Source organism: Halichoeres trimaculatus, unplaced genomic scaffold (genome assembly GCF_033239565.1).
Source record: "Halichoeres trimaculatus isolate MK-OKI-2021-1 unplaced genomic scaffold, fHalTri1.1 fHalTri1_scaffold_21, whole genome shotgun sequence".
NCBI classification, from domain to species: domain Eukaryota; kingdom Metazoa; phylum Chordata; class Actinopteri; order Labriformes; family Labridae; genus Halichoeres; species Halichoeres trimaculatus.
In genome coordinates this window covers 15843126-15863804 of record NW_027437199.1, presented here as the reverse complement: position 1 = coordinate 15863804, position 20679 = coordinate 15843126, and the positions used below count along the sequence as shown (strand labels likewise).

At 42.5% G+C, this 20679-nt stretch overlaps 1 protein-coding gene across 9 annotated transcripts in view; it reads right to left on the bottom strand.

Moving 5' to 3' along the window:
• sox5 (SRY-box transcription factor 5) overlaps positions 1-20679 on the bottom strand; it is a 111106-nt gene that overhangs the window by 7700 nt on the left and 82727 nt on the right. For 5 of the 9 annotated variants that reach the window (XM_074698088.1, XM_074698083.1, XM_074698086.1 and 2 more), the window contains 3 exons: positions 16247-16411; positions 8476-8671; positions 2963-3138 (listed from right to left, as the gene is read on the bottom strand). In XM_074698088.1, the coding sequence (XP_074554189.1) occupies positions 2963-3138; positions 8476-8671; positions 16247-16411 (537 nt within the window). The remainder of the gene's footprint in view (positions 1-2962; positions 3139-8475; positions 8672-16246; positions 16412-20679) is intronic. The other 4 variants (XM_074698084.1, XM_074698092.1, XM_074698090.1 and 1 more) reach the window with 3 other exon arrangements.

Sequence of the window (20679 nt, the reverse complement as noted above, 5' to 3'; positions counted from 1 at the left end):
AAAGACATTTTCTACTGAAGATAAGATAAAAACACTTGATAAGATTTCAGTGTTTTCCGGTGTTGGTCTAAAGCCAGAAAAACAAGTTCTTGAGGATGTGTAAACCTCCGTGCAGACTCGTCTTTGATCTCAAATGAACCAGAAAATAAATGTCAGAGAATCCAGAGAAATAAAAGCTGTGATTTCAGCGAACAGACAGTTTGTGTTTTGGTTTGTTTTGATGTAAATTTGCAGGAATGTTAATGTCAACATCAAATTGTTAGAGAGCTGTACGCCTGCGTGCTTGAACACACATCTGGTTGCATGTGCAAGAATGTTGATTACATTTAGTCCTGTTTGGATGTTTACTGCTTTGTGTGGCTACTGTATACTGTGCGAGTGCATGAGTGTGTGTGTGTGGTGTGTGTGTGTGTGTGTGTGTGTGTGTGTGTGAAGTGTGAAGCCACTCCTGGCAGCCACCTGCGAGAGTGGAGTGCAGCGGCTTGCCTCTCTCTTGCAGAGGCCCCCGAGGGTCGACGCATTAGAGGGAGACAGAACGGGGGAGTGCAGCGCGGACGAGAGCGAGGCCACGCCGCACGGCCCCCTGGGTATTTATTACAACCAATAAAAGGCTGATTTACTGAGCATTTACATGCTTAATGCAAGCAGCCGGCACACTCTATGCTGGAACCTGACTTTCCACCAACACACACACACACTCATGCGCACACACACACACAGCGGAGAATCAGTGCCAGCGTTTTACAGTTTAATTATACGATTAGGAGCGGCACGCAAAACACAGTCGTCTTCTGAAACAACCTTCCAAAAAGTGTCCCTCTCCATTTACATGTGACCCTGGCGAGCTGTTTGGCTGGATGGAGGGAGGGCAGAATGATAATGAAAGCATTTTCTCCGTTTTTAGTGCGACAGAGTTTAATTGTCAGCGATAATTTTCCCCTGAAATTGGAATAAATGTGTCCTAAAAGACTTGGATAGAAAGGGAGAATGCAAGGCGGTAGCTAAAATATTGTTTTCCAGTCACTGAAAAAGTATTCAATTTTGAATAAAGTGTGTTTCAATAAATGAAAAATAGGCTGCAGGAGGGTCAGGATGGTTTTATACTCCGGTGTGTTTATCAGGAAAGTTTCAGGAATTCACCTCATCTGACCTCGATCGGGGCAAACAGAACAAAGATGTGTCGTTCAAGCGTCAGTGTGCTGCTTCAAATGGCTTTTTGCCGTGTGTGTGTGAGAGTGTGAGACAGAGACTGAGATGAACAGAGAGACGGAGTGGATGACAGGCTAGTCTGACATTAAGCCCCGCTACAGTACACGAGGAAAGTGGATTGAATGGCTGACACTTGAGCCAAGACACAAAGTAGCGACAAAACTAATCCTCTGAGTGTGTCAGAGATGACACTGTTGTATTTGCACGCGGGGAGCTCGCCCGAGTCACACTCGCGCTGCACAAAGTGCACAAAGCCAAAGGGGTTTCTGGAGGAAGGAGTCAACGTGAGCGTGTGGCGTCGGAGAAAGAGCCAGGTTTGAGGAGAAATCAAAATTCAAAATCTGTTAGAAAAATGTAATTCCTCAATGAGGCTGAAAAATCCTTTAATAAAAAAATATCCATCATTAAAATCTGACAAGATGAGGCATGAGAAAAGAAAACCTCACCCCACTTTGCTTCATACATGAAAGGAAAAATACATATGTTATAGAACGATGTCAAGAATTTAAATCACCTCCTGCATTGGAGTGAAAGAGCCTAATAGTCCCGTTTAGTGCAGTGGAACAAGCTGTGTAACACGCTCTGAAATAAAAATTATGATGTTCCTTCACTCCCAGTAGGATGTATCAATTTCTCCTGGTGTGGATCTAATTGGCTATTAGGCTTAAGCTATTATTTTGTACAGTACGTTTCTTTACACACTCTTTTAATGTTCACAAAAAGCCTGGATTGGACGCATAGATCGGTGTGGGTTTGACTGTTTGAAACACATCAGATGAGAGAATAAAAAAAAAAAAGGAGGAAGAAAGAGACGAATAGAGCTGTTGAATGTCAGCGGTTCAGATGCTTCAAGCACACTGTTGTTCTATGTGTGTGTGTGCGCGCGTGTGTGTGTGTGTATGTGCACCAGCTGACTCCCAATGTGTTTAACAAATAACCACAATTTAGCCACGCTGCCGAGGAGCCGGCGCCGTCACTTCACATTACCGTCTCTGCGATGCTGCGCTCTGCCACACACACACACACATGCTGTAGCCCTGCAGTGAGCCTTACAGACACACTCATTACTTTTCAGACGCCTCTGGTTTTACCTTATCTGGTCCTTTTTAGCTCCGACACATTTCTGCGTGTGCATTGTGGAGTGATTTACCTCCTACATGGAGCGGCGCGGATGGCACATGGCAGGACGATTTATAACACCCTGACAATTGTGTTGACTTAAGACACCTTTTCTTTTTTAAATTCTTTTTTAAATTCTTAAGCACTTTTAAATGTACAAAATTAAAAATCAGTTTATTTCTTTGAGGTTCATGCACCGAAACACAGGAATGATATTTATCTATATCTAATATTTGAGCTGCTGTGAGGAAAATCTGTGAGTATAAAATCTTTTTTTCAGCTTACTTAAGAGAGCACCATCATCCCAAGGTCAGCATAAAAAAAAGTCTTAAGTGAAAAACAGCATCCTGAAGTTACTTTTTAGTGGCTTGTGAAGGAACGTTCACAGTTCAAAACAATTTTCCTTCAGGGACGTCTTATCTTGTTTCAGGGATTATTGAGGTTGACAGATGACTTCCTGTTATTACTAATAGGGTTCAACTTATAACAGCTCATGAAGTCAAATAAAAAACATCTTTATGTTTCATATGTTCATTTGTTCGATAAAACACCATTTTCTGGACAGTGGTTTCCCTCCGTCTAACACAAGTCAAATTGACCGCGCAGCTCCAACAGATGATGTCAATTAGTTTACCTTGTCTGAGCGTCCATTGTTGAGACTGAGGTTGCTGACGGCCGCAACCTTGGCGTCCAGGACCTGCTGCTCCCTCTTCAGCTGCTCCTTCATCTGCCGGGCCTCGGCGAAGGCCTTGGTGACAGCCTCGTGGTCGTTCAGGTAGGCTGTGGAGGACAGCGACGACAACAAGTCTGCTGAGACACGGACGGAGACGCACAGAGACAGGGACAGAGAGAAAACGTGATGAATTTGGTTCTGAGTGCTCCATAAAAATCTTATGCTGATATATCATAATCCAACATTTTTTTTTTTTTGTCAAAAAGATGAATCGAGATTGTATACACAGTCTACAAACGTGTATGTGTCTGTGTTTTTGTGTTTGAAGGCTGGAAAACACTTCTTTTAATCTGACTTTTGCTTTTTCTGAGCAAGATAAAGACAATAATAAACAGCAGGTGAGGGGAATTTACTGTGTGTGTGTGTGTGTGTGTGTGTGTATGTGTGTGTGTGTGTGTGTGTGCTCTCAGCCTCGCACAAACACAATCACACACTGAAAACTGGATGGTCAAGCTGGGTGTGTGAGTCAGTGAGTGCCCCTAGCTAGCCTTGCTTTAAGGTGCCCATTGCCTCCCCAGCTGCCCTGAGCTGTACACACACACACACCAACACACACGCACCAACACACACACACACCTCTTTCTATCTGACGAGTTACAGTTCCACATTAAGAGGTGGCCAGACGACTCCTCTAACAGCTTGAAAGTCTTGCTAATTTCCCCCGCTGAGAACATCTGTCCCGCCACCTAGCGCTGATCACATCGCCCCGCTCCTCCTCGCCGCCCATTATTTGTATTATTTGCGCAGCTTAGCTGCCGATGAGGCATCTGCTCTGACTTTGTGTGTGTGTGAGTGTGTGTGTGAGCTTCTGTGTACAGCTATCGCCTCTCTCTATCAGTCGGGTTAGCTCTTAACAAAGAGCTGCGGCTGGCTTATGGGGCCTTTATCACCGCTAATCCGCACCGCTAATGCCATCTCAGGCCAGATTACCAGCCTCAGATTGGTAATGACAGAGCTGTGAACTCTTTCAAAAGTCATAACCGGAAAATCTGGATGGAAGCGGGGCCAAAAAAAAGGGGGCAGAGGGGCAGCGGGGTGAGCGCTGACAGGGGACAGAAAGGAAGAGCAGAGAGGGCGATGGGATCGGGTGGCAGTCAATTTTAATCTGGAGTCAAACGAGAGGGAGGGGAACAGAGATATTCTTGTGCTCATGAATGTGTGTGTGTGTGTGAGTCTCGCTTAAACTGACAGCAATGCCAACCGTCCAGACAGTGAGTGTGACCCAGATAGAAGGCAGGGAGGAGGGTCTCTCCCTTTTTCTCCCACACACACACACACACACACACACACACACACACACACACACACACACACACACACACACACACACACACACACACAGAAGTTTTGTTTCTCTTTGAGTGCCAAATCTCTACAGACAGGCGCAATACATTTCCAGCACAAAAACAGTGCAGACAGCGAGGTCAGGGGGAGCTGCTGTATTTCATGATGGGGACAAAGATGAATGTGTGATAGTGGTTAAAGTTACAGGCGCTGACAGCCCTTCAGTCGAGTTAGAGAGGAGCAGATAGATTGACGGATTGATGGACAGATGAAGTAGGAGAGAGAACATGCCTTTGGGTTGTAAGTGTCAAAGAAGAAAGATAGGTGCACTGTAAACAGAGGAACTCGGGGAAGTAGTGTAAGGTGACACTATTTTAAACGAACACGGTTTAATAATCTTTTTACCTGCAGATATGACCCAGATTTGTTGAAAGACTGAGTGTGCATAATCACTGCTACAGCAGCAAGACTGAGCACATGCTTTCTTGTTTCAGCCAAAAGATGTATTCACAATTTTTCTTAGGGTAGAAATCTTTATGAAACACTTTTCTTATTACCTATATGGCTAAAAACATAAAATTGTTACATTATAAAACCTCTTTTTCAATGTAAATTAACTGGTTAACCTTGTGTCCAAATTACACTCTTTGGCATAAATACAAATCAGTTTCATTAGATCTCCACTAGGGCTGGGACGATATACTATTCTCAGGATTTGATTCTTTTACAAATTTTGGCCGATTGATTTTATTCGAAAAAGTTAAATGATGATGATGATGTCTACAGACTATATCAGGAGCCATATTTTCACATAAAATGCACATCACTGAGTCACAGAGAAACATTCCACCTAGTTATGGGTACCTTTCACATTTGGAACCATACTGATGCCTGGTACCTGGCAATTGGTATCGGTACTCAATGGTACCAAATTCCGGTACTTTTTGTATTTATGTGGTAACAAAACATACATTTGTTGAATAATAAAATCTCAATGTTTTTCAATTTAACATATTTATTCTTCAGCATGTAACCTTGCAATGTTGTGTTCATGTCCAGCATGGAAAATCACCTACTCTTCTACTCCTTCACAGTCACAAGGATGCGTTCAGGTACTTAAACATGGTACCTTTCACTTTAACATGAATCGGTACCTGGTACTTAAAAAAGTACCAAATTTGGTATCCATCCCTAATTTCACCCTCTGCTGGGGAAAAGTGGGAACTGTGTTCCAATCCAGTTTATAAACAAAGACTGAAATGAAGAACTTGAATTTGAAAAAAAAAAAAAATCCAAAGAATCTAAATGTTGATATTGTAAAACAAAAAAAATCCTAAAATATTGTACTTTGATTTTTTTCTCCCACCCCTAATCTCCACTGAGTTATTAGAGAGCTCAGAATTAGAAAACTAACACATTTGTTAAACATAATGTTGCCTTCTAAAGTGTTGTGTGAAACATCTGCCTGGAAAGAAAAGAACATTTTTTGCACCAACCTTTGTGGTTGCAGCATAACAGGAATAAATAAGAAACAACTGAGTTAAGTTTAAGTATAAATGTAAAAAAAAAAAAGAAGCATTACATTATAATAATGTATCCACCTGGTGAAACTTGTGACACTTTTGAAGCGTTTCTTTAATTATGAGAACATAAACTGCAATTCTCACCTTTCTTTTACATTCAAACATCTTTAATCTCTCTGATCCCTCAATGGAGCTCTGCCACTTTTGAATTTTTATCTCCATCCACCAAAAGGACGTCTGTTTGTCACTTATTCTGTCTGTAATTTGCACAACCTGAACACATATTCATACTGCGCACCACCCACCCACACACACACACACACACATCCACTGCAAACGCACAGACACACAAATAATCACTCCCACATCAAAACGACCTCCTCTAGACTCTTTCCCAATTTGTCTGCGCCCTTTATCCCCTCTGCACTTGTAACAGGAATCCTAATACGACGATAAACTGCAATAACAAATGTGACCGGCTAAACCCAGGGGCAACAGATGGGACAGGGAGCCACCACATAAACTGGGATCGGCAACACAAAACACACTGGTCCCCACACACAGATAATTCAGCAGGGATCACACACAAACTTTAAACACTGTAATCCATTTTTCTGAACAAAAAACATCTGGGACTGCAAATCCACTAATCTGATATTAAATCCGCCGATTTGTTGAAAAACAGTGAGATTAGCCAAGAAGTCAGAAAAAAATGACTAACTGTCTATTGCATAGGAGGAGGAGGTGGGATTGTGAGCTTTTGTGTGTGCCTGAGTGTGTGCTCGAGTGTGTGTGCTGTCATTGTGTCATTAATGCTGTGTGTTTGCGCTGTCCTGGCTCATGTAAGAGGCTTGTCTAATCTCATTGGTGATACCTCCTGTCTGTCATGCGCTCCTCTCTTTATTATTCCCCCGCTTCATCGCTTGGAAAAAAAAAAAAACTGCTAATCCCCATCTCTCTCCTTCCCCTATGTCTCTCTGTCTCTTTCAGTCACTAATAAACACATAACAATGAAGCAGCCCCGAGGCAAATAGCGGCACGGAGGAAAAACACAAACACACTAATTATAGCCTGTTACATATGTGTAATATTTGAACTATCAGTGTTGCGTGAAAAATGGATTAGGAGTACAAAACGGTGATTCATTTATGTCATATTTTATGTATGTATACATATGGCCGGGTATGATTATGGCACTGGCATTAGCAACAATGAAAACACTACGAGGAAAATGCTATTCTTGTCACCGCCTCTACCAGCAAGGCCGCCACTATTTTCCTTGAAGACAGATTTTAATTATGGTAACGACTTCTAAACTCTTTCGATCTCAGTGTTTTGACACGCTGGGACGCTTACACTTAAAGTGTTAAATGTATATTATCTGCATTCAAATGAGGTTTTGTTTTGACATGTTTTCAGTTACTTTAAGGTGAAGCCTTGTTATTTTTTCATCAGTCACAAATCGGCTCATTGTCACTGTTTCTCACAGGTTGACGAGAAGCTGGTACATGTGCTCACCTCAGCAGTGGCTCAGTCTATAGGGACTTGGTTTAGCGATCAGAGGGTGGCTGGTCCAAGCCCTAGAGCTGCGGAGGTGTTGCCCGGGGTGCCCTTGAGCAAGGCATCAAAACCCCAACTGCTCAGGTGCTTACTGAGAATGCAGCACCATCACGCCATCTTCTCTAATCAGGGCGTGTTTTTGTGAAAAGTGCTGTTTGCTGTATGTCTGTTTGTAAAACACTGAATTTAAGTATATCTTAATCTTAATCTCAATCTTAATTCATGCAGACAATAATATTCAACCACTTTAGCTTTTGATGTGTGTTTATCCAAAAGTGATGACAGAAAATCAGCCTGGCACTGTTTCAGGCCCACTTTGCACGACAGTTTCATCCAAAAAAGCTAAAACGCAGTGAAATTAATCTTCATTTAAACGGAAACACTGAAAGACTGAAAAGACTGTAGTAAGCATGCCAGGCCTATAGTTGGCGCTATAACTGTCTTGTCCAGAAGTGACTTTTGGTAGCTCTCCGCTGAAGTAGAGTAGGGCCGATCATCTGGTGTATTGGCGAATGCTAAGAGCAGAAGCGGATCAAACACAACATGGTAGTCCGTGACGATCGTACTATTGTTCTGTTGCATGCGCTTGCATGACATTAGCATTTCCACTGAAAACGCCAGTTTACGGTTTACAAGGCAACAGTGGCAGCAGAGTTTCAGAAAAAATCCACTCTGGAGGGTTGTTTTTCAAAAGTTTGTTTTAGGTCCACTAAAACACCACTTCCCCTGTAAATGCAAGGCTGAAACGTAACAAAACTTTGCTGTTCATTCTAAAACTGTTGTTGTGGAAACGACCCCTCAGAATCGCAATTTGTAAGACGCTATGATCTCCAGCTCTGGTCAAAGTGTTTCAGCCAGTCACAACCCCTGTTATTATGTAACGGGTGAAATCTTGATTTCTAAAAAGTGGAACAACTTCCTGACGGCTGATGATCAGTAATGCTCATAACTAAAAAAAGAAAGGTCATGTTGCATTCCTTTCAAGTCATCTTTCCACTTGTGTGTGTGTGTGGTGTGTACGTGTGTGATAGTTGGTAGTCTGCTTACCAATGGAGCTAACCCTGGCCGGTGGTCCACCGATGCTGGAGGGGGCAACGCTGTGCTTCATGGAGCCTGCATGGCCAAGCTTGGTGGCGGCAGCAGCTGCAGGGACCTGTGGGGAAGTTGGGGGGGAGTTGGGTGACTTGCTCTCGGATGCCTTAGGCTTGGCCGACAGGTTCAGTGGCTGTGCACCCTCACTGTCCTGCAAAAACCAAAACAGCACAGTTTCGCCTGCTGTGACCACCATAAGAATTTGGAAGTGGGAGGCGAGGAGAGGGAGGAGGGAACCTCCCCCTTTCTGACGCCACTTGCAATTTAGGCTTTTTTTACATGTAGTTATTCAAACGGAAGCCCATGCATAGGGATCTAATGCAAGCCTGGTGGGACGGATGATGAGGTGCATGCCACTGCCTGTTTCCAAACAGCTGATCATAAAACAAAAACACAAAAATACTGATAACTTTCGGTGCAAACCACTAATATTCACATGCAAAATGAACTCCATCACAGTGTCATCAAAAACATTCATGCACAGGCATGTGCGTACTCCACATGCAGGCTATAGAAAACATGCACAGCAATGCTTGTTCTCAGCAGACTTCCATCAAGACCCATGGTACAGAAAAAGAAAAGGGAGGAAAACTTCAGATTCTTCTCCAAAGTACAGCGGCTGCTTCTTTCTGTGCTTGAAAAGGATCAAAAACCTCCTTAGACTTCACAGCTGGGGGACACTAAAGATGTGGTAACATCTCAGTGTATCATGCAGCAAACAGAACAGAGGACTGTCTGCCACTTCAATGTGCACTTGCTCCATTAGAAACTAGGGACCTTCATGTCTGCGAACCACAGTGTGTGGAGGGGACAGCGGAGCAGCACTCTCACACACAGCAGCCAATAAATAACTTCTGAGGGAGCTTTTCTTTTTTTTAGGGCCTTTCTTGTTGTTTCCTGCAGTTTCTCTATGAAATATTATGATGGTGCAATGACATCAGTTACTTACAGGTGTTAATACTGTAAAAACTGAAATATTATTAAGTTTTTTTTGTCTTGCTTTAAGTATAAATTGTCTTGTTATACTTGACATGAGCCACATTCAACTGATCAGTCCAGAAAAAATGTCTTGTTTCAAGATGTTTTTTACTTGTAACAAGCCAAAATATCTACCACTGGAACAAGAAAATTTTGTTTAAAACTAGAATAATGTCTTAACATAAGTAACTTTTCTTTTCTTTTACTTGTTACAATCAATTCATACCTTATGTCTGTCTTTAAATAACTTGAAACAAGACATTTTTCTGGATTAGCCAGGTGAATGTGGCTCATATTAACTCCAAAAAGATATTTTCCACTGAAAATAAGACAAAATCACTTGATAGGATTTCAGTTTTTTCAGTGTAAAAGTCTGTCTCACATTTCAGTTTACCATCAGTATCAAAAAGATGCCCTCACACAGTGATTAACCTCAACACATGTAACAGACAGCGGCCTCTAAATGAATCGGCATGTGGACCACTGCGAGACAAGAGGGCTATTATCACATTAATTGTCATGGCAACATCACCCCTGCTGATGACCTAATCCAATCAGGGGCAGTCTTGAAGGGTCACATGACAAGAAGAAAGGAATTAAATCACAGAGGGGCCAGATGCACATAGACCACTCTGTGTAATTAAAACTCCACCATTAAAAGGTAGAAACCATCGGTCCACCAGGTTCAAAACAACAGTGTGTGTAAAGTTAGATTGTTTTTTTAATTCTGCTTTTCAAGCTTGTAATAAATTGATTTTGGGGATTTTTCTTAAAGTGAAAAACTGTTTAACATTACAGGTGTGAAGAAGATAAGTTAAAAACACAGAATAGAGAGACGTCTTTATTTTCTGGTCATTAGTCTAATTGCTGCTTAGGCGGACTAGAATCCAGTAAATAGTTGGATCCAATGGGAGAGCGCACCGTGTGTGTGTGTGTGTGTGTGTGTGTGTGTGTGTGTGTGTGTGTGTGTGTGTGGCATATCCACTCATTAAGACCGACTTTCCCTGATTCCCACTTCTTCAGTCGTTCTAAGCTTATGAGCCCCTCACAACTCAATTAAGCCCTTCCAATTAAGCCTGTGTGTGTGTGTGAGACAGTGTGCACATGTGTGTGCGATCACCACTTTTTGTGTGTGTGTGTGTGTGTGTGTTTGTGTGAGTGTGTGTGAGCGATGAGGCCTAACCGGATTGTCCTTCATTAGGGGGGTCTTTCTAAAAAGAAGGAGGACCCCCAAAGATGCCTTCAGTGAGACAATGGGCCGGAGAGGAAGAGCAGAGAAAGGAGGAGAGAAAAACTGAGTGGGATCTTCTCAATCCTGACCCATATTATGGTGGGCTTTGGCTGGGGATGCGTTTGAATATTTATTACAAATAGATAATGCCTCAGCCTCTTGTACAGTGGATGGGGGAGTCTCCCCTCAGTGCCAAGCCAAATCCTGTGGTGGGAAGGTGGCCAACCTGCATTATGCCAGTGTGGAGGAATTAGTTTAGACAGTCGGGCTGAGAGGCTTGGACCGACTTGTTAATGTGTGTGTGTGCGTGTTTGTCACTGTGAGACATTGTTCAACAAGCTTTAAATCTCATGACAGTGTTTGTGTGTGTGTGTGTGTGTGTGTGTGTGTGTGTGTGTGTGTGTGTGTGTGTGTGTGTGTGTGTGTGTGTGTGTGTGTGTGTGTGTGTGTGTTTATGGGTGCGTATTAGGCCTCTAAAGCCTCTGTAAGGCTTGGAATCTTGAATTAATACAATTGCTTTTGTGTCTCTCTTGGCTGATGAAACAGTCTCCAGCTTTAAAACCAAAAACATGCAGAGTGACAACGAGAGCCAGAGGGACAAAGAAGAAGCAGGAGGGGAGAGATAATGTGTGTGTGTGTGCAAAGTGTGTGTGTGTGTGTGTGTGTGTGTGTGTGTGTGGGCTGTATTTCACTTCTGTAGATGCCGACGTGAGAGTGACATCAGGGTTCTGCTTCTTATCACAGCGGCTGACGGTTCAATTAGCAGGACAAGTGTGTGTGCCTCTGCTGTTTATCCTGGGCAGGTGTCTATGTTTTCTGTGTGTTTTCTATGTGTTTCTGTGAGTTTCAGTGTGTGTGTGCTGCAAGGTCCATGTCAAGACCTCTACATGAGCCTCTCTCCTGTTATCTCTCTGTGTTTTTCTCCTCTCTTTCTTGTTTCCTCCTCTCTTCTTTGGCTTCCAGCTATAAGTGACTGTTTGGGTATTAATTATATTGTCATATCTAATTCACCCAGACAGCAGGCGACACAGAAGTGGCAGATTTGACACTGTTTCTTACAGTGTGTGGCAGCGATTCAAATGCTAACTCCTCAAGTATGTAAATGCACTTGTAATTTTCTACTAATTTATATTTGGGGAAAACAGTCACGTTAATGTGGCTTCACCTTGACAGTCTAGACAGACGATTTTCTGTTTATACTGTTTGGTTAATTCTAATCAGAAGAGGAATGTTGTATTACCTTCGTGTCTAATGCTTTCTGAATTGCACGCTCTAAAGTGTATTCTAAACACGTGGAATAATAAACCTTTGAAGTGATATTCTTTAATTGTTACATTAGGCTGTCAATGCAAAACTTTTGATTTTCATAACGAGGGGACTGTGCGATCTTGGCGGAATGAAAATAAAAGGTTATTTGTGAAGTAAATTAAACACTTTGATAGTTTTCAACCTACTCTTTTTCTTGAGACACATAAGATTTCAAGATTTTTACCCAGCGAAGTACCTCGAGTTTTAGAGTAGGCCTTGGGTGATAGCCAATAAATCAATCAATTGTACGATAAATGAAATGAAACGGTAATATCGCCATGTGCATTCATGTTTGTTTTCCTTGTCTCTTGCCTCCAAGCAGGCTGGATGACAAGAGGGTTAATTCCGTGCATCGCTCTCAGCACCTGGGAGTGTTTGTTACGTGTCTCTACGAGGAGGCGGGGCTGCTAGCATCAAGCTAACGTAAACACACAGAGCGCACAAAGTGAGCCTCGTGGGCTCGAAAGGGGCGACGCAGGTTAACGTAGAAATTAGGAGGAAAAAAGATGATTGTGAAGACAAACGCCACAGCTCCAGTGTAGAAATATATCAGACTTCTGAGAAGTCCAGTTGCCATGGTTTGGAGTATTCACAATAACTCTGACCTGGATGAGAGAGAAAGTGTTGTTTGTTACATCGCAAAACAAATGCTGCCCTTTAACACAGTTTTTTATTCAAGTGCAGTTTTTGACTGAGAATCCATTTTAGTTTTTTTTTGTTTTTTTTTTGTTTTATTAGGATATTTGAAAGTTATTGATATTGAAATTACTATAGTAAAAAAACACTCAAGAGAAATAAAGGTTTATTGCATTTTAAAGGGTGAATTGCATTATCATTATATATTATGTAGTAGAAGAAGAAAGATTTATTCAGTCTTCATACATGATAGATTGTTTTTCACAAGAAAGACATTTTCTTATTTTTCTTTTTCTTCTTTTTTTTCTTGTTTTTTTTTTCTTTTTTTTGGCTTTTTTTCTTGTTTTTTTTCTCCTTTTTTTCTCTTGTTTTCTTTTCTTTTTTTTTCTTTTTCTTTTTTTTCCCCTTTTTTTTTTCCAAGAAAAACATTTCAAACAAACCAATTAAAACAAACAAAAAAAAGTTCTTGTACTAAGTACTGACTGTAAAGGCATAGGCAGAAGCAGGATGCCTATCTAAGCCTAGCCTACTTTTTTAACAAAATCAACAAAATTACAATACCAAAAAACATATATTAGATTGGTAAAAATTGATAAAATTGGTTATTGCCCAAGGCCTATTTCAAAGAAGCTATTTTTTTTCTTATGATAAACAGAAGAAAAGTGTGAAGCAACAAGAAGTAAAGCAGTGTGAAGAAAAGTGCATCAGCTTTGAGCATAAGCACAGTAATGGGTGGATGGACCCGGCTCCTTTAGCCACTGCGTGCATGTTTTGCATGTCAGCAAATGGGCTGCATATGGTGCAAAACTTGAACTGCGCCATTGTATGGGTCAGTATGCATGCCTGCCTACATCTAGAGATCCACTCTCGTGTATAAGAAAGCCACATGTATGTTGCAGTGATTTATGTGTGTGTGTGTGTGTTTGATGGGGCTTCACCGCTTCGATTTGGCATGGTGTCTGATTCAACACCTGTGTGTTGTGTGCATTTGTGTGAGTGTGTGTGTGCCCTTGTCTCACCCGAGGGTAAAGCACTTAAGCGGTATGTGCCTGAGTCCAAACAGCTGTGAGCAGAGGCAGACAGCGTGGCTCTAAATGACTAGAGACTTGAGATGAAGCCCACAGGGGGAGCACACCTTTGAAATATACATGTCACTCAGGAAGACAGAGAGGCAGAAAGAGATGGGTAGAAGAATGTGTAGGAGACGGGCAGTGGTCAGGTTTATTTAACTAAGTTTCACAGGAGAAGGCAACTGAGATGGACACGTAACAGCTGAGAGAAAAGAAAAGAAAAACGAACACTACAGGGCGTGTATTTAAAGTTTGTCTCTTGATGCTTGCTAACTGTGGGACTGCACGGGAAAGAAACATCAATATTGTGGCCAGTTTGGCTCCACAGGGCCTGTTGGGTGCCATGTGGGTCTACTCCCAAGTCTGCCACTCCTGCTGGACTGCTGAGGTCATTACAGGCCTCCACATCTCCTCCACCACAGGTTGTGATAGTCGCTTGTCTGCCCAACTCCATATATATGGTAATATTACGGGTGTGTCAGTGGGGTGGGATGGTAAAGTGTGTGTTTGTGAGAGACATGTAGGGAGGGGCTGATAGACAAGCTCTGTGCTTGACCTGAGGGTGTGAGGGTGTCAGGGCTGGCCTGTTACAGATTTAAGAAGTTAGTGGTCTAATCCATCACTTATTGAGATGTAAATTAAAGTATTAAAAGAATCAGGTTAAAGTTTAGGCCCAGTGTTTCCTTGGTCCTCTTAGGCAGCACTGTTAGAGCCTGATATGTAAAAACAATCTGAAATGTAATTACCTCGGCCAAGGAGGTTGTGTTTTTGGAAGAGTTTGTCTGTGAACAACATAACTCAAAAAGTAACGAACGGATCTTAATATAATTTTCAGGGAATATTCAAAATGGGATAAGGAAGAAGTGAGTAAATTTTGGAGGTGATCCAGATCACCATCTGGATCCAGGACTTTTTTAAAGGATTCTTTATCATTGTGAAATAGGGCTGTTTTCACCATATGCAAATATAACTCCATGATAAATGGTTGGATTGCTTTGCAAAACAATACAAGACAAGGTCACAATCATTTCTGATGGATGTAAAAGTATGATCCAGATCCTGGAAATAAAAAAGTGTTGGTGACAATCACAATATATTTGGCTGAGGTCTGCACTTGAAAAAATGTATTAAAATTTGAAATGTAATAACTGCTTGATTATGTCACAAAAGTGCTGAGCCTGAAATGTGATTAAAAAATGTTGTGAAACAACTGACCCAAAATGTAATGATGCTGAAACCAAAATGTAATAACTTGTTAAACTTTGGCTCAAAAAAAGGCAAGAAAGAAATGAAGAATAGTTAGACAGAGGCAGTTAAAGAAAAGATGAAAAGGTAAAAAAGTAAAGTAAAGTAAAAGTAGAAGAGACGACGAGAAGAGGAGCAAGGTCAGAAAACGTCCGAAGAATGAAATCAGATGATAGGAGAAGTATAGAAAAAGAAAAAGAGGAAAGAAGTTGAGAAACTGATTTATGTGTTAAAATGTGGGATTAGCACGAATCAGACCTCCAACTCTGTGGGACTTTGATAGTGTTGTCCTACTCAAGTCTGATACTATGTCGGAGCGTTTGTGTTTGTTGACTTGTGACTGTCCACTTCAACTGTGGGGGGTCCTTTGGTGGACAGAGGTTGTCAGGGAGCATCAGGGTCCTGTGTGTATGTTTATGTGTGTGTATGAGGGGAGTTTGCTGGGGTCCCAACGCCTGACCAGATATTCATAGAATTCCACTTGGATGGACACAGGGCATCCTTTCGCTTCTATTGTGCAGCCAGCCGAGAAAACAGCACAAACAGCACTACATCCCCATATCCGACGCAGCCCTACACCAGCTGGAGTTTTGTGATAAAGTTGAGCTGTTTGTGGAGGTGGTCGTGAGTGTTGTCGGGGATCAAGTTTGAACCGAGATGGAGCGTTAGTACGGAGAACAGATTGTTGGTTGGGACACTTGTGATTGAAAACACTCAGGATGTGAAAGAGACTTCAAACAAGCTTGAACACACATCTTCAGCTCATGCACTGCAGTGAAACTCAGTCTCCTCCAGGCAAACATCCACTCACTCAGTTTCTGTTGTAATACAAGAAAAGCCGGAGTGTGTACAGGTAGACAGTAGGAGTTCTTTTCAAGTACATAAGGTACAATACACGCGTCATTGAAAAGAAGTTACTTTATTAAAAAGAAAACCCACATGCGTCAAGACTTTAAAGAAATAAGAGACAAAAAAACAATTAGGGAGGTTTAACACGCTGATTTCATTGCAGGTGTGAACTCCTTCGCTTTCAAAAACCATAAAAGAATTAGTCAGTGAAGCTAGATGAGTTTTATACAAAGATTCGGCCTCAAAATCATTTTGTCTCATTTTTTCAGTAACTTTGAGTTTTAAGATAAATCTAAGTCATATTTTCCAGCCACGCTTGTGACTAGACGCTTAGTCCCTGAATCCTCTGGCTTTCCTAGTATTCAACATCCAAACACACACACCTTCAGGGCCCTCACTCTTCTCTTACCTTGGTCTTGTTCGGTGGCGGGGAGCTGCGGCCCTTGTCGCTCTGAGAGTGTGTGTTGGTGGGTGGGGAGTGTGTACCCAGGTTGGCTTGGGGAGGCAGGCTCCCTCCGTGCTGCTTAGCGCCCGGGGAAACCTGCATGGCCGCCAGCTGAGCCGCGTACAACTGCTGCAAGGTCAGACAGACAGGTAGAGAAAGAGAGAAGACAGAGACAGACAGACAGGTGTTGAGTTGTGAGTAGAAAGAAAAGAGAAAGAAAAAAGAGGGGGGGGGCGAAAGAGGAGAAGAAAAGGGCAACATGAATAAATGAATACTCGAGAGCACACAAACAAAAAAGAAGACGGCGGCTAAAAAGCTCTGGAAGAAGAGGCCATTAGTGGCCCGGCCTCTGTTTGTGTGACAGAGAGGGATAGAGAGGGACATCTCTACTGTCAACCCCCCCTCACCCCATGGGAGAAGCGCTAACAGCCTCTCTGACAGGCCCAGAGATGGCCATGTCCCCTCCAGGTGCATCGTGGGAGAAAGGGAAAACATTCCGGGTATCGAGGTCAGGCCGGAGAGCCCGGCACTATCTCAAGGTGAAAAAGAGAGACAGAGGCATAGACAGACAGACGGACAGAGAGGGAAATCTGCGCAGCCAGATGGGACATGCCAGAAGTGTCTTTTGCCTCTGCAGTGTTTATTGCATCCTGACAACAGATGCAAAAAAAAAAAAAAAACAATGTTATAATTTTGCTCAGAATGAAGAGAAATTGTTTCAATAACTGCTCTGGCAAACAAAAAAAGGAACTGGGTTTTTCCTATTCTTATTTATGTATTCAATTAATTTCCAATTAAATAAAAGCATTATGTCTTGAGCTGCTATGGTGTGAACATACTTGGGAATATTTATGCAATACCATTGTATCACACAAAACAGTCTCTGGCCTGTATTTTCACAGAAACAGACACAGCATAATATTCATAACTTGGAAGAGGCTTCATTATTCATAAACACTTCTTTCTGTCTCTATCTTCCTCCTCAAAATCATCCTGCAAAGCTCAATTACTTTCAAGTCGGCTAATACCAGTCTCCGAGAGGCTGTTTTGTTTTCTCCGAATTGTTATTTCGTCTTCTAAAGAGCAAAAGAACTGTTGTTCAGCAAGAAGTAACTGATGTGTTGTTTTTTTTTAAGTTATAATTGTTATTATTTATTTCTGGTGGAAGATTTTTTTCTGGAAGAAGAGCGCTTTTTTTTTTTAGTTTAACTTCCGTCCTTCTGTTGGCGCTTGGCTGCCGGCCACTGGCGTCAAACAAAGGCTGGTTTATGCAAATGGACTAGAGAGAGATGCTGTCAATGCTCTTTCTATCTCTGTCTGTTTGTACGTGTCTCTATCTCTCCTGACAGCCACATTAGCTCCTGCTCCTCTGCTATCTTATATAAAGACATTTATCTCTTTTTGTACAAACAAGAAAAAAAAGGAGGCATTCTTACTGGCAGCGCACAAACTCAACAAAGAAGAACTATTAGGAAGAAACTCAGATTTGAATGTGAAAAAATCTCCCTCTGACTGTCACTCACATGTGGCAACAACAATATTCACTGTTCACTGCAGCTCTGATTCTTGAGTTTTTCTCCTTTTGTATCACTTCAAAAGAATTCCAAAACTTTCACTTTATTTAAGGTTAGATAACTTTCATTTCCAGAAGATGAACTGTATTCTGAGGCAATAAATCAAAACAGGATGGTAGAAAGCTTTGATGATGGCAAACAGTAACATGAACTGGGTGCTTTAGCATTCAGGAAATAGCATATATGCTTCGACCAACAGTGTAACTAAGGTTATGATGAAGGTTTAAACAACTCAGCGCTGTCCTGTGACTGTTCCGGGCCTTAATCCAGAAGATCTGATTAGTTTTCAGCCTCAAGAAGTTTCACTTCTGGGATTCTCTGCTTTTATTTCAGAGACAGGACAGTAAAGAGTTGCAAACTGAAGAGGAAGACAAGAACTGACAGGAGCATGAAGTTGTTATAAAGCCTGGGCTGTCTGCTTCAACTGGACTACAGAGCCAAACAGGCGCTAACATTTTGAGGCTTCTTGGTCCTATAGAGTGTATAATAAATGGACATAGTCTTAGTGACATCACCCATCAGTTTCTGAAACAGAGTTTTGAAGCAAACTGTCGACAGGGGCCATATTAGAAAGAGGGCAGGCTTTGACCCTCCACACTTGAGGTCTTTGCTCTCTGAGTCCGTTTTTTTTGCTGGAAATTGACACACATTACAAAAAAACTCATCGTTAATTTTTTCGGAAAAGGTTCGATTTTTTGTGTCAATTCGCATCCGCCCAGCTTGTTTCCTGGGTATTTTGACTGTTCAGAGACACTGTAGGCTACTTACAAAATCACATTTTCACATTTTCTGACATATTTTCTCCACACACTTTTGGCAATGTTGAGATGATGAATGAAGACTTGTGAATACGTGTGCTACTGTGTGTCTGCATACCTCAAACATACTGACAGCCGCTGTTCAGGATCAATTGCTTGATGATTCCATTTTACCCCAACTGTTAATTTTTGCAATCAATACCAAAAGAAACGCATTGGATTCACTGAGCAAGTTGTCTGTGCGTTACGTTTTTGTTTTGGACTACGGATCAAAAAAATGCGTTTGAAAAAGACGGACTCGGTGTGCAAAGACCTCTACAGCTAAAAGGTGACCACCTGCCAATCAACTGAGCTGTTCCTCTGATGGGACAAACTCCACGCTATTTATTTCTGACGCTCAGATTTTATCTGATTTTATATATACTTTAACTTTTAACTTTTTTTTTGTAGAGCTGACTCAAGTAGAATCGCACAAAAATCCCAATGTTCTGTCTGGTACCTCTGAAATGGCAATTCTATTCTATTCTATTCTATTCTATTCTATTCTATTCTATTCTATTCTATTCTATTCCCTTGTTGCCTCATACTCTAGACTGGAGGTTGCTGCCTGCTTGGTCCTTGATGCTGAGCTATATCAAAAACAGATCCTTACAGTTCAGCTTTGGTGCTGCTTGTCTTCATCAGATGAATTGTGTGAATCAAGTGTGTGTTTGGTAACGCTTGGATTTTGGAAAGAAACACATGCCTAAATTGTCAGCATATGCTCCAGTTATAGAGCGAAGGAACCAACGATAACTGAGGTACAGTCTCAGGGGTGTCCTACTCCTGCTGCTGCTGCTGTCGCTGCCGCTGCTGCTGTGGAAATCAGTGGGAGATCGGTCACGCTCTGGTGAGCCACACGGACGCGGTGTGGAGGACCAGCTTGCTGAGATCAGATCAGCCCCCACTCGCTCATTTCTCTTCAATTAGCTGCACTGTGACTCCTGGTGGAGGGGAGTGTGTGTGCATGTGTGTGTATGTGTGTTTGTGTATGGAGGGGTGGTGCAGTCAAGCATGAACACCCCCCTCCACCTCCCACCCTGCACCCTTCCCTACCAGCCAAACCCCCTAGCGAGTGGACCACAGGCAGTGTGTGTGTGTGTGTGTGTGTGTGTGTGTGTGTGTGTGTGTAAGTGAGTGTGTGTGTCCTGACATATTCGGACCAGTGGTTTAAAGGCCTCTTTATTTGCAGAGTGAATTGAGTTCCATTACAAGGCCAGCTCCCGTCACTCAAAGGCTACTCAATGGGCCGGCCTGCAATGACACACACACACACACACACACACACACACACACACACACACACACACACACACACACACACACACACACACACACACACACACACACACACACACACACACACACACACACACATGCATGCTCTCTCTTTCTCTCTGTCGCATACACACACACACACACACACACACACACACAAAAACACACATACGCAGTACAGAGGGCAGAAGCACTGTGGAGCGCGCCCAGAGCGTTGCCACAACGACATGCATGTCAACAAACAGGAAGTGACAGCGCAAAGCCCCCTGGGGAGACTAGGGGAGCGAACACACACATACACAACACAAACACACACTTGGGCGCAGACACACAATAAATGAAGGAGGGGTTGAGGGGTTGAGGGGCTGGGGGGCTGGGGGGGGGGATTGCAGTCGCAGTTGCAGGATGAGACTTGAAATGAGAATTTGAAAAGTCACTCTGAAGCCGAGCGTTCTGCTGAGCTGTCTGTGTCTGACTGAATCTCTCAGTGCTTAATCCCTTGTGAGGCCAGCGCTGACACATCTCCATGTTTGTGTGTGTGTGTGTGTGTGTGTGTGCACATGAGGGGGACCAGTGGTCAGCGGATGCTTGTCTCACGACACCCCCTTTCAGTGTCTTTTATCAGCGTTTGTGTGTGAGCATGTGCAGCCTGAGCTCTATTGACAAGAGGTGAAAGGTGGTGTGTGACTGTCGATGTTCTTCTGAGTGAGGGTGATTGTTTGGTATTAGAGCTATTGACAGTGCCTGT